At 30.5% G+C, this 27,334-nt stretch overlaps 1 protein-coding gene across 3 annotated transcripts; it reads right to left on the bottom strand.

The window, feature by feature from the left end:
* Positions 1-545: 545 nt before the first annotated feature.
* On the bottom strand, positions 546-21,021 carry LOC132750594 (uncharacterized). Of its 3 annotated transcripts, none has more exons than XM_060740606.1 (11): positions 20,854-21,021; positions 13,983-14,946; positions 11,453-11,527; positions 10,931-11,005; positions 9,880-9,954; positions 9,356-9,430; positions 9,138-9,212; positions 7,150-7,236; positions 4,148-4,228; positions 3,042-3,119; positions 546-732 (listed from the first exon to the last, which is right to left on the bottom strand). In XM_060740606.1, exons 1-11 carry the CDS (start codon positions 20,886-20,888, stop codon positions 628-630), a joined length of 1,725 nt encoding a protein of 574 aa, XP_060596589.1. In that variant the 5' UTR covers positions 20,889-21,021; the 3' UTR covers positions 546-627. The 3 variants fall into 3 exon arrangements, 2 of the variants coding, with proteins under 2 accessions (XP_060596589.1, XP_060596590.1); XM_060740607.1 differs by having other exon boundaries at positions 7,159-7,236; XR_009628575.1 differs by lacking the exons at positions 546-732; positions 3,042-3,119; positions 4,148-4,228 and having other exon boundaries at positions 7,162-7,236; positions 9,075-9,212.
* Positions 21,022-27,334: the final 6,313 nt, after the last annotated feature.

Below are 27,334 nucleotides of genomic sequence, written 5' to 3'. Positions count from 1 at the left end.
AAATAAATAAATAAATAATGGCTAAGAGTCTATAAATTGTAGTTTTTTACCCATTGTCAGTGGCATGAAAACATTTTGAAAACTTTTTCAGATCTGACAGAATCTTCTTCCCTTAGACCCGAAAATTTTAGTAAATATTTAGAAATGACCTCGAAGGGTATGGAGACTATTCTTTGCCAAAAGTCCAGCCTTTGAAACTTGACAATGCATACTTCGGTTCTACTAAACAGATAAGTAAAAATCAAATTGTCGATATGAGAGTTACATACTGCACTGGTATTAAGCGTTTTGATTATCTCGATTTGATAAAATGGAAGCTGTTAAAATGCAACTTAGATAAATTGCAAACTGTATTTAGAAATGTATAACTTCAAATTTGCGAAATGTAGGAACGTACACAACACGTTTAATACTGTGCATCATGACGTTGAGAGCGTAATTGACAACATCGCACTTTCCTTTTACATTCTAACGCGATTAACATTTGTACTTTCCATATATGGCATTATCACAAAAATAGACGGAGATTAAAAGGTGGAGCCAATTTTCACGAGAGCATAATATAAAGAGAGGCAACTCTTACTGTACTTTAATAATGAGTCAAATTAAATAAAACTGTTATAAATGTCACATAGTTTTAAAGAAGACTACCTCATATTTTGAATCTTCACAATATGCTACACGTTCCTTTCCGTAACCTCTATGTTCCTGCTTTTGAGGTGTCCTTTCAGTCTTCAAATAGCATATAGAAAGAAATGTTATGTTATATAATGTTTTGGTATCAATTACATACTCTTTGCATTTAAATAAACATAAAAAGATAAAAGGAATTCCCCACGGCTGGAGTGAAATGCAACAAAGTTACTCCTTTAGAAACTTATGTAAAAAGATTGACGGTCAGATATGTCTCTAAGCAAATGTTCCATATTGTTTTATAAATAAAGGATATTGAATAGTTTCATTTTGTATTATTTTAAAAGGACTGTATTGATATCACAGTTTTTTAAATTAAAACTTTTTTTTCTTTGGAAACCAAAAGGGTTCTAGAATAAGATTGACAAAAAGCAAATAAAGTGTAAAATGTAAATCAAATTTATTTGATTTTGATACCGATTCTTGTTTTTAACGATGATATTTATACAAAATATACAACGACTAAGTGAGCAAGACAGTAAAGTTGTAAATGTTAAAAGTTAAAGTGGTGGTGCCGCAATTTTATGTGGTGCTTTTCAATGAACATATACCGGTAAATGATTGGTGGATTTGTCGTTGAAAATATTTACCGGTGTCATCGACAGATTCCAAAACACGATTATTTTAAATTTTCGAAACTGGACAGAGAAATAACGAAAATTCATTTTTTGTGGAAAAAGGGGTACTTTGAATGTTTGCAATAGACAACATTTATATAAAACGTATCAGTAACAAAACTCTAGTGACATAACTTTAATCTATATTTATTCTTTTGCACATAGTCAGTCTTTGAATTAACCTTTAAATAGCACATAGAAAGAATTATTACGTTATGAAACTTTTTTTATTTTAAATCACATAACATGCACTTTAAATTAAAGCTAAAGGAAAATAAAAAAGTAAAGCAAAAATCCAATCCTGGAGTGAAATACGTCAAATCCCACTCCTCCATAAAACCTGATTTGAAAGACGTGCTGGTCAGATACGCCACTGTACATATATTTATGTTTCCTTGTGAATGAGGGTTATTTTAATTGCATTTTTAATATTTGTTTTTACATTGCTTTTATTGAAATAAAAGCTATACTTTAATGTAAGAATCAACTAAGTTTCTATAATAAATGTGACTTATTGACTTAAAACGAATATATAATTGGAAAGATTCCATTATGCGGATGGAAAATGAAAACGTAATCAAAAATATACATATATACAGCATCGATTCTAAGAAATTTCAAAATAACACTTTGGTATTGTTTTTATCATGAAGTTTAATCGTTCAACACTTTAACACATAACGCTCAAGGATTTCAAAAACACATCTATACCATATAGAATTAAAGAAGAGACATTTGGTAATATGCTTTATGAGAGGGAGAAAAAAAAGGACTGTTATGATAGTGATAACTGATTTTAACATTTCAAAGCGTTTCATTCACATACATTTTCTTTCATACAACGAGTAAGGGAAAGGCGTACAGTAACCTAGTAGCTTTACTTTACCAACCAGCACCCTATTTTAGCCACTATAAGTGGCATACAAACATTTTGCAAGTGCAACAAATCCATTCTTTCTTGAAAACCCGTAAATTGCCTTTGTACAATATAAAGTGTTTCATTGTTACTTGATCTGACAAATTATTAATCCTTTGCTTGAAGTGACACAAATATGTGAATTTATAGAGACGATTACAAATTCTAAGGAATTTTTATTATTCATTACGTATAAGGTATATCCCAAGATATTTCCGTGTTAGACCAAGTATGGTAAATATGTTGAACTAATGAAAACTGAGAGTACACCATTGCTTTATTAAAATTTCAGTGTATATAAAAACATGCTTTCCTGAACGACAAGAATTTTTAAAATGCCCGCGTAGAGTGAGAACTATACATGTAATTGCATTACTAATATTCGGGAAAATACCAGTAACACTTTTTTAAATCGATTCATTTAATAGTAATATTTTAAACTGTTGAAAACACGTTCTTAGATTGTGTAATTGTATATATTCATGTGTTTTAACTATGTCATTGTGTCACAAATGTATTTATGTATTGGTTTGATGTCGATGTGCTGTAATATGCATAACACTGAATAGATTTTCTGTTCTGTTCTTTCTGTTCTGATATTGACATTGTTTCAGGAAATTAATGAACAACTCATTATAAATGTTATCAAATGTTTTCACACATAACCGTTCATTGCTCACCTTTCACGTGTAGCAATAGATACTGAGCTTTGTTATGTCAATCAGGTATACATTCCTACCTATAAAACATTTTAATTTACATTTACAGTTAATTTGGCTAAATCGGTATGAAAAAAATATATATATATTGTATACCACATTTCCTGATTGTTCCCACACCTTTCCACTCTTCTTGTTTCCTTTCTCTGCCTTATAACTGACCTCTGAATCAAGCTGTAACAACGGAAGAAATATTATGTTATGTAACTTAACGCGTGTATGCGCTAAAGCATAACCGATTGCAAAATGCCACAAAGAGAACCGTTTAAAAATACGGTAATGAAAGAAAAAAATTGTATTAAAAACACTACTTAAAAGGTATTCTAAAACCAGGTTTGGTAAAACGATTTAGAATTAATTCTTGCAAGTAAATTTAAAAAGAATCATAACGTGGTGTTGGTAAGGAATCGAACCAGAGACCTTCAGATCGGTAGTCCGACATCTTTATCAATTAACCACACCTCACTGACGATTGAAGTTAGCAAATACATAGATATATTCGATAGATACTGGTCTAGATACTGTTTATTCAAATGACCTTTATGAAAGATAATAGAGTGTTAGGTCAATATTGTTGGACAATATTCGTCAATTTTTATCCGGTAATTGGGATGTTGTTAAGAGCTTATATCTCTTTCAGATCTGACAGAATCTTCTTCCGTTAGACCCGAAAATTTTAGTAAATATTTAGAAATGACCTCGAAGGGTATGGAGACTATTCTTTGCCAAAAATCCAGCCTTGGAAACTTGACAATGCATACTTCGGTTCTACTAAACAGATAAGTAAAAATCTAATTGTCGATCTGAGAGTTACATACTGCACTGGTATTAAGCGTTTTGTTTATCTCGATCTGATAAAAATGGAAGCTGTTAAAAAGCAACAACTTAGATAAATTGCAAACTGTATTTTCAAATTTGCGACATGTAGGAACGTACACAACACGTTTAATGCTGTGCATCATGACGTTGAGAGCGTAGTTGACAACATCACACTTTCCTTTAACATTCTAACGCGATTAACATTTGTAAATGATTTTACAACTTCCATATATGGCATTATCACGAAAATAGACGGAGATTAAAAGGTGGAGCCAATTTTCACGAGAGCATAATAGAAAGAGAGGCAACTCTTACTGTACTTTAATAATGAGTCAAATTAAATAAAACTGTTATATATGTCACATAGTTTTAAAGAAGACTACCTCAAATGTTGAATCTTCACAATATGCTAAACCTTTATTTCCGTAACCTCTATGTTCCTGCTTTTGAGGTGTCCTTTCAGTCTTCAAATAGCATATAGAAAGAAATGTTATGTTATATAATGTTTTGGTATCAATTACATACTCTTTGCATTTAAATAAACATAAAAAGATAAAAGGAATTCCCCACGGCTGGAGTGAAATGCAACAAAGTTACTCCTTTAGAAACTTAATATGTAAAAAGATTTGACGGTCAGATATGTCTCTAAGCAAATGTTCCATATTGCTTTATAAATCAAGGATATTGAATAGTTTCATTTTGTATTATTTTAAAAGGACTGTATTGATATCACAGTTTTTGAAATTAAAACTTCTTTTTCATAGAAATCAAATAAGTTCTAGAATAAGATTGACAAATAGCAAATATAGTGTAAAATGTAAATCAAATTTATTTGATTTTGATACCGATTCTTGTTTTTAACGATGATATTTATACAAAATGTACAACGACTAACTCAGTAAAGTTGTAAAGGTTAAAAATTAAAGCGATGGTGCCGCAATTTTAAGTGGTGTTTTTCTATGTACATATACCGGTATAAATGATTGATGGATTTGTCGTTGAAAACATTTACCAATGTCATGAAGAAGATTATTTTTAAAATTTTGAAACTGGACAGAGAGATAACAAAAATGCATTTTTGTGGAAAAGGGGTACTTTGAAGGTTTGTAATAGAAAACATTTATATAAAACGTATCAGTAACAAAGCCCTAGTGACAAAACTTTAATCTATCTTTTTTTTTTTTGCACATAGTCAGTCTTTGAAATAACCTTTAAATAGCACATAGAAAGAACTATTACGTTATGAAACTTTTTTTATTTAAATCGCATAACATGCACTTTAAATTAAAGCTAAAGGAAAATAAAAAAGTAAAGCAAAGAATCCAATCCTGGAGTGAAATACATCAAATCCCACTCCTCCATAAAACCTGATTTGAAGACGTGCTGGTCAGATACGCCACTGTACATATATTTATGTTTCCTTGTGAATAAGGGTTATTTAATTGCATTTTTAATATTTGTTTTTACATTGCTTTTATTGAAATAAAAGCTATACTTTAATGTAAGAATCAACTAAGTTCTATAATAAATGTGACTTATTGACTTAAAACGAATATATAATTGGAAAGATTCCATTATGCGGATGGAAAATGAAAACGTTATCAAAATATACATATATACAGCCTTGATTCTAAGAAATTTCAAAATAACACTTTGGTATTGTTTTTATCATGAAGTTTAATCGTTCAACACTTCAACACATAACGCTCAAGGATTTCAAAAACACATCTATACCATATAGAATTAAGGTATTAGGACCCTAATGGGCACTATCAGGAACTAAAGAAATGACATCATATGTCAGATGTATACCTTAAAGTACGCCTGTATTTTTGGTAAGAAACAAATAGTACCATTCAGCTAACAATCCACATAAGCCAAATTATGGTTTCTACTTAAAATTTATGAAATCTGTATAAAAATGTAACCCTACCCCACCCATTTTTACCACATGTCTGACCATTTTTCTACTAAGGGAGCCTAATTAAAAAAATTCTTAAAATTTACCCAAATGAGTGCCTGTTTTCAAAGTTTCCCTAAATTTTTTAAAAGTATATTGGTTGATCTTGTAAAATATGAAATACTTTTACCGTCTAGTTTTGATTATATTACACTTTGAAAATATCAGGTACCATATTTATTACTAGATTTAGCATAATTTAGCCAATAAATACCTATATAAATTAAAAATTCAAAATTAAACACTTTTTTCTTTCAATATGGGACATGAGAGATACATAAATAATGTTAAAAGAAAAAAAGAAAGAAAAAAAAAGTTGGCCCTTCTGGGGATTGAACCCATGGCCCTCATTTTTAATGTAGTTAACAGTAATTCTAGCCTATTTGAATACTCTTCAACGCGGAGGTAATGCATTAGGGTGCTAATACCTTAAAGAAGAGACATTTGGTAATATAGTGTATGAGAGGAAGAAAAAAGGACTGTTATGATAGTGATAACTGATTTTAACATTTCAAAGTGTTTCATTCACATACATTTTCTTTCATATAACGAGTAAGGGCTAGGCGTTCAATATCATTGTAGCTTTATTTAACCAACCAGCACCTAAATTTAGCCATTGTCAGTGGCATACAACCATTTTGCAAGTGCAACAAATCCATTCTTTCTTGAAAGCCCGTATATTGCCTTTGCACAATATAAAGTGTTTCATTGTTATTTGATCTGACAAATTATTCATCCCTTGCTTGAAGTGATACCCGATATGTGAATTTATAGAGACGATTACAAATTCTAAGGAATTTTTATAATTCATTAGGTATAAGGTATAACCCAAGATATTTCCGTGTTAGACCAAGTATGGTAAACTCTGTTGAACTAATGAAAACTGAGAGTACACCATTGCTTTATAAAAGTTCAGTGTATATTAAACATGCTTTCCATAAACGATAAGAATTTTTAAATGCCGCGTAGAGTGAGAACTATACATGTAATTGCATTTACTAATATTCAGAAAACATCAGTAAAACTTTTGTTAATCGATTCATTTAATAATAATATTTAAACTTTTGAAACACTCTCTTAGATTGTGTAATTGTATATATTCATGTGTTTTAACTATGTCATTGTTGTCACAAATGTATTTATGTATTGGTTGATGTCGATGTGCTGTATATGCATAACACTGAATAGATTTTCTGTTCTGTTCTTTCTGTTCTGATATTTACATTGTTTCAGGAAATTAATGAACAACTCATTATAAATGTTATCAAATGTTTTCACACATAACCGTTCATTGCTCACCTTTCACGTGTAGCAATAGATACTGAGCTTTGTTATGTCAATTAGGTATACATTCATACCTATAAAACATTTTAATTTACATTTTACAGTTTATTTGGCTAAATCGGTATGAAAAAATATATATACATTGTATACCACATTTCCTGATTGTTCCCACACCTTTCCACTCTTTTTGTTTCTTTTCTCTTCCTTATAACCAACATCTGAATCAAGCTGTAACAACGGAAGAAATATTATGTGATGTAACTTCTTTTTTTATAAATTACATACACATTGTATTTCAAATAATGAATATTAACATGTGAACATAAAATAAATGCCTCACTTCTAAAATGAAATGCCTCATTAACTGATTTAAAAAGATGTGCTGGTCAGACATGTCACTCTGAACATATTTTAATTTGTTTTATAAATGAGTTAACAAATACATTTGTTGAAATAAAAACTTGTATTTGCTTATTCAGGTCTATAGAAAACAAACGTAAAGTAAAACAAACACAGTAAAATGATAAATTAGTCAAGCGTAAAAATTAAATCTCAGTATCGATTGAAATGAAATTTTAAATTCATTTATATATTTTTTTAGATTTTTATTTTATTATTATTATTATTATTATTATTATTATTATTATTATTATTTGTCATGGTGAAATTAAATCGTTTAGACATTTCTGAAGGTAAGGAAAAAACCAAGTTGTAAAAAATTGTGTTCTAATATAGTTACGTTACAGTAATGATTTCAGAATTGTAAAAAATACATCAATTTTCGTAATTTTAATTAGAAATTTAATGTACGAGTATATCTTATGGACGTGCTGGTCAGATATGTCACTCTATATATTTACTATGTTTCTTTATGAATAAGGTGATTAGATAATTTTCTTTTATTGATGTTTTATATTTGTTTTAACATTACAATTGTTGGATTTTTGTGGAATTAACTCAGTTCAACAATAAAATTGCTTTAAAAAGTAACAAAGATACAGATCGATTTCAAAACATTGATGGAAAATGAAAACATCAGAATAACTTATATACAGCATCGATTGTCAAAATGATTTTTATTATAATGAAATTAAATCGTTAAAATAAATAATGCCAATAGATTTGGAACCATTATTTGTAGCACGTGCACTTAAGGAAGAGACTTCCTATAAATTGTTTCATGAGAAACGAAACTGTATCTTAAAATATAACTGTTATAGTGAATTGATTGACAACTTTCAAAGTAATTCATTTAGATATTTTCTTTCATACAAATAAATAAATAAATAATGGCTAAGAGTCTATAAATTGTAGTTTTTTACCCATTGTCAGTGGCATGAAAACATTTTGCAAGGGTTACAAATCTGTTCATATATATTTTTCAAAACACGCAAAATGTCTTCTTATATTAACATTTTTTTCAATGATCCTCGATATGACACAAATGATTTCCCATGCTTCAAGTAAATATACCGTTATGTGAATTCATAGATACGGTTGGTTTATTTATTCCAAGCAAGCAATATTTACATTGATAAAGAAAGTTAATAAACATTATTAAATGTTTTCATTAATTAAACGAGTAGCGTTTAGCTTTCACGTGTAGCATGTTCCCATGAATCAGCACTCGTCAGTCTTTGATTCAAGATAAATAGCACAGAGAAATATTATTGCATTATGTAACTCTTTTTAATAAATCATATAAACATTTAAAGAAAGGTAAATATGAAAAAGAAAGAACAAATGTTGAGCTGCTGGAGTGATATACCTCAAAGCCCACTCCTAAATTAACAAATTTTGAAGACGTGCTGGTCCGTTTGTCACTCTGCATATATTCTATGTTTCTCTATAAATGACGGTGATTAAACAACTTTTTATTGCATTTTGAATACGTTAATTTTGAACACGTGCTGCTAAGATATGTCACTCTGCATATATTCTGTGTTTCTTTAAAAACGAGAGTGATTTAATAACGTCCTTTTATTGCATTTGTAACTGTTGTTTTAAAATTGTTGATAAACAGTCCAAATCAATTTTTTTTCATTAAATAAATGTGTAGCTTTTACCTTTCAGTGGTGAGCTTTAAATTAAGCATACATTCCTAACATACAAAACATGTTCATTTATACCATAGATATCGATTGTCCCCATGCACCTCCACTCTTGAATACATTTCCTTCTTTATAATCAGTCTTTGAATTAACCTTTCAAATAACACAAAGTAAGAAATATTACGTCTTTGAATAAGCTTTAAATAGCACATAGAAAGAAATAGTATGCAATGTCTAAAAGTATTAGCTTTAAATTAAGCATACATTCCTAACATATAAAACATGTTCATATATACCATAGATATCGGTACTCCCCATCCACCTCCACTCCCGAATACTTTTTTTTCTTCATTATCAGTCTTTGAATTAACCTTTCAATAGCACAAAGTAAGAAATATTACGTCTTTCAAATAAGATTTACATAGCACATAGAAAGAGATATTATGCCATGTATAATTTTTTTACATTAATCACATAAACATTGCATATAGAAAAAAACTATATACAAGAAGATAAAAAGTTAAAAACACATATTCCGCTGCTCGAGTAAAATTTCTCAAAGGTCAATCTTAGAAAGTGATTTTGAAGACGTGCTGCTCAGATATGTCACTCTGCATGCATTCTGTGTTTCTTTACAAATGAAAGAGATTCAATAACCCTCTTTTTTGTATTTTGATCTTTTGTTTTAACATTGCTGATAAACAGCCAATTTCAAATATTATTTAATGTTTTCACTAAATAAATGAGTAGCGTTTACCTTTCAAGTATTAGCTTTAAATTAAGCATACATTCCTAACATATAAAACATGTTCATATATACCATAGATATCGGTACTCCCCATCCACCTCCACTCCCGAATACTTTTTTTTCTTCATTATCAGTCTTTGAATTAACCTTTCAATAGCACTCAATAGCACAAAGTAAGAAATATTACGTCTTTGAAATAAGATTTACATAGCACATAGAAAGAGATATTATGCCATGTATTTTTTTACATTAATCATATAAACACTGCATATAGAAAAGATTAATATAGAAGAAAATAAAAAGTTAAAAACACATATTCCGCTGCTCAAGTGAAAATTCTCAAATATCAATCTTAAAAAGTGATTTTGAAGACGTGCTGCTCAGATATGTCACTTTGCATGCATTCTGTGTTTCTTTACAAATGAAAGAGATTCAATAACCCTCTTTTTTGTATTTTGATCTTTTGTTTTAACATTGCTGATAAACAGCCAATTTCAAATATTATTTAATGTTTTCACTAAATAAATGAGTAGCGTTTACCTTTCAAGTATTAGCTTTAAATTAAGCATACATTCCTAACATATAAAACATGTTCATATATACCATAGATATCGGTACTCCCCATCCACCTCCACTCCCGAATACTTTTATTTCTTCATTATCAGTCTTAATTAACCTTTCAATAGCACAAAGTAAGAAATATTACGTCTTTCAAATAAGATTTACATATAGCACATAGAAAGAGATATTATGCCATGTATTTTTTTACATTAATCACATAAACATTGCATATAGAAAGAAACTATATACAAGAAGATAAAAAGTTAAAAAAACATGTTCCGCTGCTCGAGTAAAATTTCTCAAAGGTCAATCTTAGAAACTGATTTTGAAGACGTGCTGCTCAGATATGTCACTCTGCATGCATTCTGTGTTTCTTTACAAATGAAAGAGATTCAATAACCCTTTTTTTGTATTTTGATCTTTTGTTTTAACATTGCTGATAAACAGCCAATTTCAAATATTATTTAATGTTTTTACTAAATAAATGAGTAGCGTTTACCTTTAAAGTGTTATCTTTAAATTAAGCATACATTCCTAACATACAAAACATGTTCATTTATACCTGATATTTCGATTGTCCCCATGCACCTCCACTCTTGAATATATTTCCTCCTTTATAATCAGTCTTTGAATTAACCTTTCAATAACACAAAGAAAGAAATATTACATCTTTGAATAAGCTATACATAGCACATAGAAAGAAATATTATGCAATGTCAATTCTTTTTACATTAATCACATAAACATTGCATATAGAAAAAACTATATTCAAGAAGATAAAATGTTAAAAACACATGTTCCGCTGCTCGAATAAAATTTCTCAAAGGCCAGTCTAAGAAAGTGATTTTGAAGACGTGCTGCTCAGATATGTCACTCTGCATGCATTCTGTGTTTCTTTACAAATGAAAGAGATTCAATAAACCCGTTTTTTTTATTTTGATCTTTTGTTTTAAGATTGGTGATAAACAGCCAATTTCAAATATTATTTAATGTTTTTACTAAATAAATGGGTAGCGTTTCCCTTTAAAGTGTGAGCTTTAAATTAAGCATACATTCCTAACATATAAAACATGTTCATATATACCATAGATATCGATTGTTTCCATGCAACTCCACTCCCGAATACATTTCCTTCTTCATTATCAGTCTTTGAATTAACCTTTCAATAGCACAAAGTAAGAAATATTACGTCTTTTAAATAAGATTTACATAGCACATAGAAAGAGATATTATGCCATGTAATTTTTTTTACATTAATCACATAAACACTGCATATAGAAAAGATTAATATGCAAAACGATAAAAACACATGTTCCGCTGCTCGAGTGAAAATTCTCTAAGGTCAATCTTAAAAAAGTTAATTTTGAAGACGTGCTGCTCAGATATGTCACTCTGCATATATTCTGCGTTTCTCTACAAATGTTAGAAATGTATTCGTAATTTAAAGCTTACACTTGAAAGGTAAACGCTTCCCATTTATTTAGTGAAAACATTTAATAATATTTGAAAAATGAAACACTAAATAAACATATATTATATGAGTAGCGTTTACCTTTAAAGTGTGAGCTTTAAATTAAGCATACATTCCTAACATATAAAACATGTTCATATTTACAGATGTAAGGTATGAATCATTTTCATAAATAAAGACAAAGTTAAGAAAATATATGCAAAATACAATCATTTGACCGTCAATGTCATTTCAATGCCAAGGTCATATCTGAATTATTCAACATGTCCGTTTGGTCACAAGATTTCCTTTGTTCATCTACATAAAAAAATTATGACAAATTAACCGAAATTTAATAATTTGACCTTAATGGTCAAGGTCTATAGGTCTTGTCAAAAAGGTTGTTTTGTCAATGTATGAAATAACCCATTGATTGATTACAAAGTTTCAGCCAATTATTTAAATATCAGTGAAAATTCAATCACTTGACCTCCAAAGTCAATATCATCCATGGGTCAATGTCAATTTGAGTTTAATATAAATGAAGGTTATGACTTGAAAGATGTTGTTTCTAAATATGAAATTAATCCATTTAGAAATAACAAAATTATAGCCAGATAAGCAAACAAAAACAAGATAATTTCGTTATTTTGACCTGCACAGCCATGGTCAATTAAAGGTCAAGTTCACATCTAAATTATTCAATATGATTGTTTGGTAGCAAGTCTTTGTTTTGTTTACGCAATAAATGAAATCCGTACGTAAATAACAAAATTATGATAATTTTACCAAAATTCAATAATTTAACCTTGAATATCTAGGACATTTAAATGTCATGACAAAGGTCAGTTCAACTTTTCATTAAGTCTTGCTCACAAGGTTGTTGTATGAAGATAACCCATTGATTAATTACCAAGTAAGAGTCAATTACAGCATAATCACTGAAAGTTCAATATTTTAACCTTAAAGGTCAATGTGATGAATGAGTAAATGCCAATTTAACATGCATGAAGGTTTTATCCTAAAGAATGTTTTGTCTTAATGAACTCAAACTATTTAAAAAAAAAAAAATAAATAGTCAGTAGCTAAAATTGAAATTTTCTATAATTTTACCTTTATTATCAAGGTCATTTATAAGATTAGGTCAACGTCTAAATTCCCTTCAATGTTTACCCTAGACGGTTGTTATAATAATATTCAAGTTTGAAGACAATTCATTCAAAAATAATAAAGTTATAGGAAAAGTCAACAAAAATCAAGCACAATTTAGGCATTTAACATTGAAAGTCAAATTATGAATGAAGATTGTATTTTTTCAAATAACCTGGTGAATTTAGTCGATAGGATATTTCTAAAGATAAGCAAAAGAAAATGTTGAAACCAAGGTGTTATCTTATAGTTGGGATATAGTATTGATTTCAGAATTGTAGCAAAATATATTTCTTAATTTGAATCTGAAATTTTATGAACGAGTAACTTATTAGGTATATGAGGAGTAGTCCGGAAAAACTTAAAAAAATAAAATTAATTAAAGGGCCAATAATCCAAAAAAATTCATTGAACCATAAACAGCCGATGATATGCACAACTAGACTCGGCACTGATCATTCCTGTAAAGTTTGGACATTATTGGTATAAGAAGAGTAGTAGGAAAATGTTTATTAAAAATAAAAAATATCAAAGGGACATAACTCTGACAAAAATTATTGAACCAAAAATGCTGACGAAATGCACAACTAGACTTGGTACTGAGCATTCCTGTAAAGTTTGGATGAAATTGCACCTGTAGTTTATGAAGAGTAGTCCGGACAAGTTTTGTTACGGACGGAAAGACAGACGGACAGACAGGAGAAGCGATTCCTATGTGTCCAAAACGGTCTGGCACGTTATATGGCTCAGCATAAACGAGTGTTTTATCGCAGAAAAACGTTTATATATTACAATATAACATGCCAGACATCTTTTTAACAAATTTATAATACAGCATAATAACTGTATTTGAGAACTAAAAAAAACAAAAAATAATTCATTTCTTGACAGCAGCCGTGTATATAAATTATATAAACGTCACGATTATCCAATAAAAGGAGACGTTAGAAATCTGCATTTTTATAAAAATAGTTTTGACGTGTTACATAGAATCTCTGCGATAATCTTGACTTACGTCATGGTATTGTCCTCTTACTGTATTTGTCTGCGGGTATTCACATTCACTTGAATCCTTTGCGTTTTCATTTATCTGGTCACGGAAAGTCAATTTCATCATTTCACGCAAGGCTTCGATATCAAACTTTATCTCGTAGTGTCGACTTTTTGTGCATTCTCTAATCGTCTCGAACTCTCTTCTACAGTCTATTGCAGACAATTTTGAAAGCTTAGCTTCGGTGAATACTTGAGATACATTCATATCTGCTTGTTTTTTCTCAAGAACAGACTGGCGTATTTTTATCTTGTTTAATATATCTTCACATGCTTCGAGATAACCCTGTATATTACTTTCGTCACTTGACCTAACATGTTCGACATTTTCAACCAGTCTGTTGCATATGCTTTCGAATTCATCTCTTAATTGCAATATGTGTTCTTTTGCATTCTTTTCATAAGTCTTAACTTTCATTTTGTCTACACTAAGTGTGGCAGAATATGTATTTATATCTTCTTTTAAACTTTGAAGAGTTTTAAATGTCTCCTTTACTTCTGCACTTTCTCTGAAGTGGCCTGCTATGTCTGGTATATAATCAACGTCGTTGCACATTCGATGTTTTGTAGTAATACATACTGGACAACCTAGCTGAGAATGTGTCTGACAAAAATATTCAAGTAATTTTGTGGAATGCTCAGAGCAAGGTTCGGTACATTCATAATTCAACTGTTCTTTTGTTGTCTTTGATGATGGCATATTTTCTTTATCAAGGAGAACATGATGACGCCAAAGAGCGGGACGGCGATGAATCTTGAAGCAAGATGAACATAAGTATTCTTGGCAATTTTCACAGAAGCCCTCGGCCGGTTGTTCGTCCCCTTCGTTTTCGCATGGATCACAGTTAAAAGTAACATTGGTTCTCTCCGAATCCTTATAACTGATGTCGTTCTCTCTTGATGTTCTTCCTGTCACTTCCATTGTTAAACTATGTAATGAACAGTATATATAAATTATATTGGAAATAAAGTTAATTTGAAAGAATTTCAGAAATATTACTTGCATCTGGGTTAAAAAGTAACCAAAGTTTCATATACACTTAACAGATGTTCTAAGTACACTCCTGAACTAAAACATGAAATGCATGGTGTTTTGTACATGAAGTCTTTGTCTTCTTTATTGTTTTGGTGTTTAAATAATAAAAAAATGGGCTGTGCTGCGTCCCCAAGTATGATCGCTTAATACAGGTTATTAAAACGTGCAGTACAGATTTGTTTGCAGAATATCTATACCAAGTTATAAATTATTTGTATGACGTGTTGACATTAAGAAAAAACACAAGATTCCTTTGTGTCTATTGAAAAAGGGTATTTAGTGTTGGTCTGAATCCGGGGAATGTCGTAGTTCGTGCATTTTTTCTTTGTAATAAAGCCTTTTTATATAAAACGCACGGAATCCTGTGCCATTTGTTGCTTAAGTGGACTGAAGGTAGTTTTCTTCCAGGAAGCAAGAATTTTAACATACTCAAGAGATTAGCCGTCAAGTCTGAGACGGTATGGCGCCAAGCAGAAAAACCGCTTGGACGCCAGGAACGACCCGTAAATAAAGCACGTGAATGTTTTCTTGGATGTGGTATTCTGGTGCATGGACTAATTGTCTTAATACAGATTTGTTCCATCGTCATGCAGGCGTCTAAGATGCTCGTTGCAACACCCGATTAATTCAATTTCCCCAATCTAAAGGGGCGCTACTCACTGTAAGAGTGTAGCTAAACATGAATATGAATATTGTTACTGTTATGTAACAAAATTGTCCCAAACTGGAACAAATTGTCACAGATTTCCTTCAGAAAAATCATTTTACCCAAACAGTTAATATATCGGGCTGTGAGGCGTTCTTAACGTCCACACGTCATACAAATTATTAACTATTTGGTATAGATATTCTACGTAAAACACCAAATCTCTAAATTTCTCAAAGATTTTGCGAATTTCAATTGTCATTATTTCTTTGAATAAAGTGCATAATATCATGTAGGTATCATGACGCAAAAGAAAATGGTGACTCTTAATATTGTAAATCAAGTCGGCAATTTACATAATTTCTGAGAGAAAAAAAAACAAATCATCGGAGTACTTATTTCTTTTGCTTAGTGTATATATGATATGTTAAAAGCATGAAATACTCCATCAAGATAATATATGCCATTAGACACATTTTTCAATGTTATTTTAATAAATAAGAATGTCTGTCTAATACTTTTATTTATTTAAAATGTTGCATCTACCAAATTTCTGCAATAAGGATCTTTATCTTTTGTAAAATTAGAGTTATCTAGTAAATTATCAAATAAAACTGTAAATATAAAAGTTACGTCTTGGGTTGTTAGTAATTAAACATTTAAAAAACAATATCTTACAAATTATACAGTGGCGGATTCAGACCCTGGCTTCAGTGCTAAAATAGATTCATTGGTGGAAAAGATGTTAACTGAATATTAGTGTATTATTGTTTAAATTTTATTTATTGTTTTCTATAATAATAAAAAGCAGTATTTCAATAACACTTTTACTTTGGTTAATCAGCTAATTATTTATCAGTCAAGTAAATTGACCGGTTCAAACACTACAATGGTGTGTCTGTCGTTCTTGACCAATTTCATTTTGTAAATGCTTACTAGCAAACACTTACCTAAATAAACATAATGCAACGGGATGTTAAATCGTCCAAAAGGTACCATAAACAGTCTGAAGTAACACTATTTTCAACTCCAGATTTAAAATTTTCTCAGTGTACTGAAAAGGACACCCCTCCCACACCCACCCCATACACATACATTTATTTTTTATTTCAATTTCACCTATGTACATACATCTAACACACACGCATTCAGATGGTAGTATAAGCAATATATATATGAGGCACGACGCGAGAAAACCGGTCTTAATATGATTTTTTCGAAACTTTGTTTTTTACTTATTATTGTGAGAATTTCTTTTTGAATATGACGGTGAAAATTGTTTTCAAATCAAAGGGTTAGTCATTGAGATATACCAATTTAAAGAACGTCATATATTTGATCACTTTGTTAACAAATGACGTCGAAAAATTGAATTGACGTTTAACTTTCAATTTCCAATTAACGTTGTTAATTGGAAAATTAAAATGGCAATTAAATCTTAACTTCATAACATTAGACTAAGTATGTTTAAGCCGTAAAAAAAATAGTAATTAAGTTATGTAAACTATAGACTTCCCGCTCATTGCGATTTTAAGCGTTGCTTAGCAATGTTGTAACAACACCCATAAGCGAGTCATACATGGCGCAAATAATTGTTGTTTTTTCAACTATTACAACACTATATACCTTTAATTTGGACAAAATTATTCATTATCTTTACGGGAAATTTTCAGACTATATACTGCTTGAAAAACAATATTGCAGACTAAGATCAGAAGGCACAGGTGTGTTGGTGGGTTTTAATATGCCCGGGTCGCATAGATTGAAATCAGACAAATTTTTAGGTATATACCAAAAGAAATAAATAAACAACAGTATAATACTTATGGAAAAAAACATAGACAGTTAAATAAAAAGTTCTATTTTTCTTTATGACAGACACAATGGCTTTCTTTTTTAACAACAAACAACAGTTCTGGATACTTCAAATCAGCACTTAGCTGTTATAACAGTACATCTTAATCACTGATAATATGATTAACTGTCGTGACTGACGAACACATGCACACTTCGCGACACTGCTGACATTCCCACGGGCGTAATAACGCTTGGATGGACACATGAACTGAACCGGAATCCGTGTTCTTTCAAGACTTGAATCTAATATTCCTCGCCTTCATGTTTTATTTTGGCCATAACCACACCCGGTGTGTTCGACTGGAACCGGAAGTGCAGGAATTTTCTATCAATAGAAAAATGATAAATATCCGTAATGAAAAATGCCGCAAACTGATTTCTTTATATGCTTTAATGAATAAAAAAACAACATTATTTAGAGCGCCACATTTACATCTCGTTGAGTTTAAAAAACGGAAGAGCTTGGACTGTTTTTAGAGCATTACAGTAAACTTGGTCACATGACTGATTTTCATAAACGGTAAATGTGTGTAAAATATTTTTTTGTAAAATAAGACCATCCGTACATATTTTAAACCTTAAACCAGTAAAAAATGTTACAGAATTTATCTCACATTAAAGTGTATTAGCTGGATATATGTTGCGAATTCCCTCGGCATAATATTTTGTTCCGGAACATTTTATGCTGATCACGAACAATATACATGTGGAGACATTCTATGTAACAACAATTGCTATTAATATGTGATTACAGAACTATTTCCTTATGTTTTTTTCCTAATTTTATACAGTATATATAGCTTATTACTCTTTAAGGACCATTTATACAGTATCTACATTTTCTTCATGATATAAAGTTAAAGTAAATCAAAGAAGAAAATAAAGCTACGTGTAAACGATTAGAAAAAATTACCCTTAAATTTTCATGTTTAAGATATTTTCTGAGTCTGGAGTTCTGAGTTTCAACATTTTCATTTAAATAAGATAAACATAGGTTACCTTATACAAATATCCCTCTAGAACGGATTTCCATTGTCGCCATGACAACTTGGGGTAACATACAGGCTGTTGGTTGTAGATGTAACTCTGTAACATGGGCAAGCTGTTGAAGTGTTTCTAAATCATGCCACCGGAATTTAATCTTTAGATGTGCAAATCCCGCATCAACTTAACACCGCGCAAAAGAAAATTTAAATTATTTGTTATATTCAAAAGCATTAATTACCTGCTGCGATTTGAAGTGCTTTTTAACAATACTACAGTGTTCATGATACATATATTTTGTCTTTTGGAAAACAGATAAGAGTTTCAAAATCAGTTCAGATTGCCTAATAACTAGAATAAGTAAAATCTTAGTAATGAAGATTTCTTGAATCAGTACCTGGTACTTGCATATGGTACTCGATCTTTTCATTATGTCCTGTCTTATCGCCCCACATAAAATAATAAATAACGTAACCAGTGTAACTGTTTATTTTGCCCTATATAACGCATTCTTTTTAAAATATAGTCCAATAAGTAATTCTTTACACAATCTATACTCAAATTAAGTCTTTTAACTTAGACCAAGTTAAAAGACTGATATTTTAACTGTGTACAGACTTGGTAAAATGATAGTAAAATCCCTAAAATGTTAAAGAACTGGTATTTATTTGCTTTCAAACCAAACATACTGGTGCAGCAGTACTGGTATTTGTACTGATACTTTATGAGTTGACAAGTAGTGGTTGTAGTATTTTAGTAGTATATCCCTAGAACTGATGTATATCTGATGGTGTAAGATGGTAGTTAAGAGTACATTGTATATATTAAACATCTTGTCCCGTAAATCATTGTAAATATTTTGCTACAAAATAAAAAAAAATACCAGGATAAACGTAAGATGGACAAACTTTTCCTCCGAGTTACGTGTGGCAACACTACGCCTTATGCACTCATTTATAGATCACGTTCCAATAAAATTACAAAAAAGGTATCCTAAGTAAAACATAAATTTGAAGTTTTTAAAACCACGATTTTTGTAATCACGGTCATAGGAATCATGATATCGTCCGAATAGAAATCATGCATTCTGTTCAATTTTTTAGTGTATTGAATCTTATTAATATTAGCTTGGAAAAAAATCAAGCATGGCAGATATTTGTTTAAATTATTTAAAAGTGTATCGTTACATTATTGTTATTTTCCTATTATAACCTTTTGTGCGAGACGTACGTGGTCCCGCAATGCCGCCGTTGCTAGTGTCACATTTTGAATAATCATATTCAGTATCTCTCGACAAATCTGTTTTGGGAGTTGATAGCTGTTCTCCCAAAATAATCCGAGTAGAGGGATTTCAGATCCTATGAATGACAAAAAAATGAATAAAAAGCGGATATAAAAAATTTGGTATCAACAGGATACGAACTCGATTTGTTTGAATGTGTGGCCACTGAGCTTTTCTCTCAGCACTACTTATAAATCGTGCTAATTAATCAATAAAAGACAATATTAAATCTAAAAAACTTTTTTTATTCCATGATGACGTAGCATATTTTGGACATATATTATTTTATTGCTTACATATTCTAAATGAATTATAGAAACATATTCTAAATGAATTATGATAAAGAATATTAATTTAACTTGCGTGTGATTAGATTATTCTTAAATCAACATACATGTAAATTTAGATCTGCCTGCAATTGGTAAACCCCTACAATAGGGCCTAGACTAAGTCCAAGATCAAAGCAACGTAAATTTATTCTATATAAAGGCACTGATGTATGTTGCAGATTAATTTATTCTTCTGTATTTCAAAGCATACTTAAAGTACTGTAGATTCTATATATATACAGTACAGTACTGTAAACTGTATACGCAATAAGAGTGACGTCATCTAAATCGCAGTAGTGCACATTAAAATTATTGTAGTGTCATTAAGACCGGTTTTCTCGCGTCGTGCGTCATATATATAATATACATGCAAGTACATTACCACTCATAAGATGAGATATAAAAGACAATTAGAAATATTACATTTAAAATTGTCACATATGTACAAGATGCTGGCCAAAACTGTCGCATTGCTTTTTTTCAAAACCGACATGTCAGCCCTCCCCTGCCCCCCTGCCCCCCCCCCCCCCCCCCACACACACACCGCTGTATCCGCCAAATGTTAAACATGTGTACATGACACTTTGCAAAAATAATATCGTCTTCCGGTATGGTGATAATGTTTAGGTATTTCTATTGCACATATGCAGTTACTCGTCAAGCATTGGTTTCAGAATTTTATCATTAAAATATCTCGCCTACCTGGTGTAGTCTGATGAACTTGTTAGCCTTTCCATAAGAACCTATAATAGATTACATTGTATATTATAGATTTGTTCAACTTTCGATTTCAGAAATGTATTATCCATATTTGTGTTGAACATTTCACAAATTACAAATCAATAATCGCATTCAAGTTTTCAAATAAACTTGAGCCCAGTTTAAGAATATATAAAGCAAATATGATCATAATTAAATAACTGCAATTAATGCAATTTACTAACTGTTTGTTTAGATAGTAAAAACAAATACAAATATTATGTATCAATTAATTTAAGGGAGCTCTGCAAGAGAAATAAGACAAGTTAAATGATTGGGGCCTGTGATGCTGCATATGGCTTACAATGTGAAAAAGAAACAAACTATTAGATGAAGTGATTTTTACATAATGTACAACTAGTTATGCCTAATAATAATAATAATAATAATAATAATAAATAATAATAATAATAAACTCTTTATTTAACGAAAGTGGCTTATTAAGACAATATATCAAAGTAGTAGAGATAACACATATAATGCAAAATCTTATTTTGAACAAGGCCTTCAATACCAGTAAACATAAAAATGGACATATATTTAAAGCAATTATAAAGAAAACAACATTCAGTACATCTTAACCAACAAAGAAGACATACATAATATTATATTATAGTATAGGTATATAGGTATGTTGTCTATAATTCATCTTTAGATAATAATAAATGTTTGAAATGTGATATAAACAATTTAAGACTTGAAAAACTTCTTATTTCTAAAGGAATAGTGTTCCATAACTCCATACTAGAATAATAAAAAGTATGTTTCAAACAATTTGTTTATGCATAATGTCTTTTTTCTGTGTTGATCTTTTTAAGTACGTTTAATTCTAAGATAACGGAATTAGATCAGAAATATAATTATGCTGGTGTTAATTTATTCATCGCTTTATACAGCATAATTCCAGAAAAGTATTTACATCTAGATGAAAAAGATGACCATTTCAGATCTTGAAACATTTCAAGAGAATTGGTTTTTACGGGTCTGTCCGTCTGTCTGTCTGTCTGTCTGTCTGTCTGTCTGTCCGTCCGTCCGTATGTTAAAAATTCTGGTTGCTATGACAACAAATAGACTGAAAATATGGCAAATTTAACACATAAACTGGATCTAGTGATAATGCAAAAAGTACTGAAAATATTTTTATGAAACTTGAAATATGGATAGATGGCAGTATGGAAATTATGCATGTCTTTTTCTTTTCACCTATTTTGAAAAAGAAATGGTTGACATGGCAACAAATAGGCTTAAAACATGGCAAATATTACAATATTTGTGATTTGTCAAAAAAAGCTGAAAATGTTTATGAAACTTAAAATATGGATAGATTTTAGTATGGAAATTATGCACATCATTTTAATCTTGACTAGAGGGAGTATATTGAGAGCTGTCATACTTAACAAACGTCGGCAACCTCCTCAAGATTTCTGATTCTAGTTTTTAGGCTTTTTGCGACGGACGCGCCCTCAGGCGCGTTCAGAGCTAAGTCATCTACACATGGGATTTCGTCGGCTACAATCGCGCAAAGTGTCCACAACCGATTAACTGCACAAGAAATAGTACATGAATTTGATCCTTTAAAACTCCCATACTTTGTCGGGATATCTTAAAATCTTCCATATTTAGCCTTTTCAATTTCAAATTAAGTTATCCAAGTTAAAATACATGTATGAACGTATATGATTGATAAAAACGTTGTAGTCCCGTAGTATTATTGCGCAATTATGCAAATTACTGCCGAAACGATTTACCGCTGTCGAAAAAGTAAAAAAGTAAGACAGCAAATTATACTATAATAAAGGTGTAAGCTCTGAGTTCCAAGAAATTATTAGTAGGAAATAAATATTTCTACATTATACAAAACATTATTATTAACAAATCAAAAGATTTTCGTGACTCTAGAATAACTCGCGCATTAATAAAATAAGAACTATTTTCGTGACTCATACCGCGGGTTTAGCTGAATATTCAGCAGTTCAGGGGGTCGAACGTATAGCGGTGCGATACTCCTTTAAGCGAGGTGATTTCATGCGATACGCCCTAATGGCGGATTTACCCGTGTAAACACACGTCAGAGTGAGGGTTTTTTATTAAGTATTTCATAAATCTTCGATTACAATTGCATATTTTGTATGGAGGATGTGAAGATAGGACCGACACACATTTCATCAAAATTACAGAGGCCTAAATTCATAATTAAAAAAGTTATTGAAGGTAAACTGACGGCAACTAATTTTGGGTCGGTGAATAAAATTGCTTAATGCAAGCTTATATTAATATAGTTAATTTCTATTTCTTCTTTATGCTTTAAGAGTAATCATAATTGAGTTGCATAGCAAGTGCCTTTGTGCTCCGATATACATAGACGCTTACTAGTCAAAATATTTAAGTGTACGCTGGATTTTGGTGCGATAAAATAACTGTACGCTGTTAAAGGTTCGATATTTTTCATTATCACATCTGTTGAACATGTTTTCCTATGATTATACTAAGATATCTACCATATATGTGCCCGTTTCCGGAATTCTGAAATCTTCTTCTTTCCTTAGAGATTTACTTGAAATAAAAGTTTTGTATAACCATCTATATAAGTGTTTGAACTTAATTTGAATATTGATAATAATTATCGTGTGATAATAAGGAGTTGGATAAAAGTAACCTTTACTCTAAGATCTTAGATAAAAAAGTAGGAATTTGACAAAAATATGTAAGAATGAATTTAAGAAACCAATTAAGAAATCTTGTATAAATTAACTCACTTTCAAAGCGAACATTTCAGAAAAATAGCAGTTAATGTGTGATATAAGGGCTGTTTTACTTCATGGGGTTCTAAGATCTTTGTACATGCTGCTGTCAAACTGATATTTTTCAAATTATAAATAGAATTGAACATTTCAAACAACCTATAAAATACAGTGAAAGTACATTTATCTGCTGTTCTAGAGATAGAGACTGAGAACATGGTGGTAAAAATCTTAAGGTGGTAAAATACTTTTCTAAAATGTTGCTTAGAACAGGCTATTTAATTGTGGCATGTCAGGAAAAAACACAAAACTTCAATTTCAAACTTCAGTCAGACATTGGACACCAAACAGCTCAGTGTCTTTCTTAGGAACAGCTGATGCTCACATGTGCAAAAACATAGTTGTAAATTTTGCAGAGCAATTAAAACATAACAACTTGATTAACAGACAAAACTACTACCAGATAGGTAAAGTACCACAAGTACAAATGCTGACACATGTGCAAATAAACAAAAAGCTATTGAGTATATAATATTAGATTGAGTCACACAGGTTATGAAGTAGTATATAAATAACACATTGGTTTGTGGGTTACAGTTAAAATATCATCCCAAGGAAAATACTGTTAGCCAAGGTGTTAGGAGGGTTGGTATTTTTACTGATGTGTGCTTGTGTGTTATTTATTTTACTTCCCGAACAGATACTGTAATCTATAATACTTTTATTTACATAAAAAACACTTGCCCAGATTTTATACTGTTTAAAAGTACTGTTGGCCTGTAACAGTATAAATCTCTTAGTCACATGGTACACTTGCTTTAACAGTAAGAGTAACTCCCAGTGGAAATGAATATTTACAAAAAAGTGAGGGGTAATGCTATACATTAAATTTTGCAGAGAAAGCCTAGTTTTAAAAGTAAAACTACTGGCAGATATGTTAAATCACTAAAAGTATGAATTCTTTCATAAGCAAATACGCAAAGCTGTTTGGTATACACTGGTTATGGAGTAGTATAGTTATATATTCAAAGCGTCAGAGCTAATGGCAAACATTAGAATTACTGAAATACAATGATGTGCTCTGTATATAATATATATAAGATCCAATCCATAGAGGAAATCAAACCAGTATTTTTTCCATATAAATTTCAAGTTCCATTGCAAAAAAAAATTATTACATGTAGTTTTCAAGGTATTGAATGAACATAAGAATGGATGGGAGCGTTTTTCGACCAGTGCACGTAATACAATAGCAGATCCATTTCTCATATGTTGCTTTTTTAATTAAAGTTATTTTCTCTGACAACATAAATAAGTAATTAATAATAGAAAAACCTTTACTGAATAAATGGAAGAAACAAAACGAATATTATCGTGACTATTGATTATTTGATAGAATTTCAAATTTCTGTGCAATAACTTATCTCATTTGAATGATTAACCTTTGTGGGAAGTATTTAAATTAACTATATCATAGTATAATACATTAATTGACACTGTTATTTTGATTGACACTGTGATTTACATATGATTAACATACAAACTCAAAACTTGATATTTCATCAATATTGAATAAGAATGTACTGTAATGAGGAAATTGTTACAGAAACACATACCAACATTTGTGCGTACAGTTGATTTATCGGACCAAATATTAGGCGTACAGTAAGAAAAATGGAAATATTTTATATATTTTCAAATAGATATCGAAAACTACTCTTGAATATCGTTTTATTTTCAAAAATAAACATGTTAGGACTTAAACTAATCTAATATCTCGTTTTAAAACGACTGATACATGATTCGTTTGCATGTGCATATCAGGTTGACGGTTAAATTTGCAGCAACAAATACCTCAATAACTTCCTCAATTCTATAAGTATTAGTATTTTATTTTGACAAGCATGCACAATTATAAGTTCTGATCAGCATGCACAATGCTATTATTCAAAAAAGTACAATAGACAACAAATATTTGGGGAAAAACACGCTCGTACTCACTTTCGTTTTCGCTCCCGTCCGCCATTAGGGCGTATCGCATGAGTTCACCTCGCTTAAAGGAGTATCGCACCGCTATACGTTCGACCCCCTGCAGTTATTAATAAATAAGATACAGTACAATGGTTAGTATAAATATCTATTTTTGAAAATGCATGTAACAAGAGAGTTTTTCAACACTTTACCACCACGTAGTCTTTCATGGTAATCTTTATTGAAGGAAGTTATAATATCACTTCTACTTCCGATTCTAGTGGTTTGTTTACATATTTTTCTAGGTCACGATATGAGTTAACCTTCGCTATTCTAAAAATAGATTCTGTTTCACCTGTGCTGATTTTCGGACAGGCGATTAGGATATACATGTAATAAAAATTCTATACAATTGTAAGAAGCAACAAGTTGAAAATGGAATTTAGTATGAAATTGAAAAGGACAACTAAACACTGTAGTGCTTAAGTGACATTTAAATTAAAATAAAAACGATGTGCTCTGGACCTTGTAAATAAAAATCAAAGGGCTGCAAGCTCTGTGGTATTTTCTGATCTTTGCAATCTAAATCATACTGACTATCTGTATGTATTTTCCTATATAAGTTTATTTTTATATACTATAATTCATCTTACGCAGCGACTGCGTTAAGATTTTTTTCTATAACAGTTTGAGATTGATACATATGGAATTTTGCATGACTAGAGTTGCATCAAAAATCATTTTTTATGACAGCCACACTTTATCCTTGCATATCGTGGCTACTTCCTTAAAAAAGACACTTCAAAAAAAAAAGTTGCCTCGACTAGGATTTGAACCTTAGGCCTCTCACACCCTAAACGAGCGCGATACGAGCGCGATACCCCTGCACCACGGTGAAGTAATACGTAATATGTAGCCTGAATAAAAACAAATACATTGTAATTCTAAATTGAGAATTTCCATTTCGTGTTTGTAATCCTTATCAATTTCGAGGTATTTTGTTCACGATAAACCTGTTTAACACTGATAAAAATAATTTAGCGAAAATCTTCTCGCCAAAACAGTCCGACATGTATATATTCCACTACTCGGCAGTAAGATTTATTTGTGTACTACGCCCTGGAGTATTCAGTAATCGACATAGCTAAAAATAGCATTTTCATTGATTAAAATGATATTCATCCGCGAAATTTGTGATTGTAACCTCATATTTCTATTGACTTATCTGAACTTTCAATGCACTGTAATTCGTTAAATGCCTACATTAAAAATTATTCTCAATCTGTCTTTTAAATTGCTGGTTTTAAGCAGTTTTGAGTGAGAACTACTTTGCGTTGTTAGGTCTGTTAGGAAATTTTTGTGTTAGACCATGGATGTTAGCTATGTATTTACTGATCTTGCGATCAGAAAATACAAAAATCTAAAAAATACACTATTAATTGCTGATGATTTTAACCAAAAATATTTTTAATGAGACATATCCAAGAGAAATAAAAATACAAATGACTTATATTTTATTGTCTATATGCCCACTATGATATAACACGAAGCAATTCTAAATAGCAATCTCACATGTATAATGTATTATGCTTGAAGTTTATTTGCATGGTTTTATTTTAGAAATATTTCGTTGACAGTTTTTTTTTCTATTTACATATCATTTCTTGGAATAAATCGATAAGGACACTGATTTACAAGTTTGACCAGAGCTT

This window comes from Ruditapes philippinarum, unplaced genomic scaffold (assembly GCF_026571515.1).
Source record: "Ruditapes philippinarum isolate M1 unplaced genomic scaffold, ASM2657151v2 ctg2143_1_1_1_1, whole genome shotgun sequence".
In the NCBI taxonomy this organism is placed as follows: Eukaryota; Metazoa; Mollusca; class Bivalvia; order Venerida; family Veneridae; genus Ruditapes; species Ruditapes philippinarum.
This window is presented reverse-complemented; position numbering and strand designations above follow the sequence as displayed.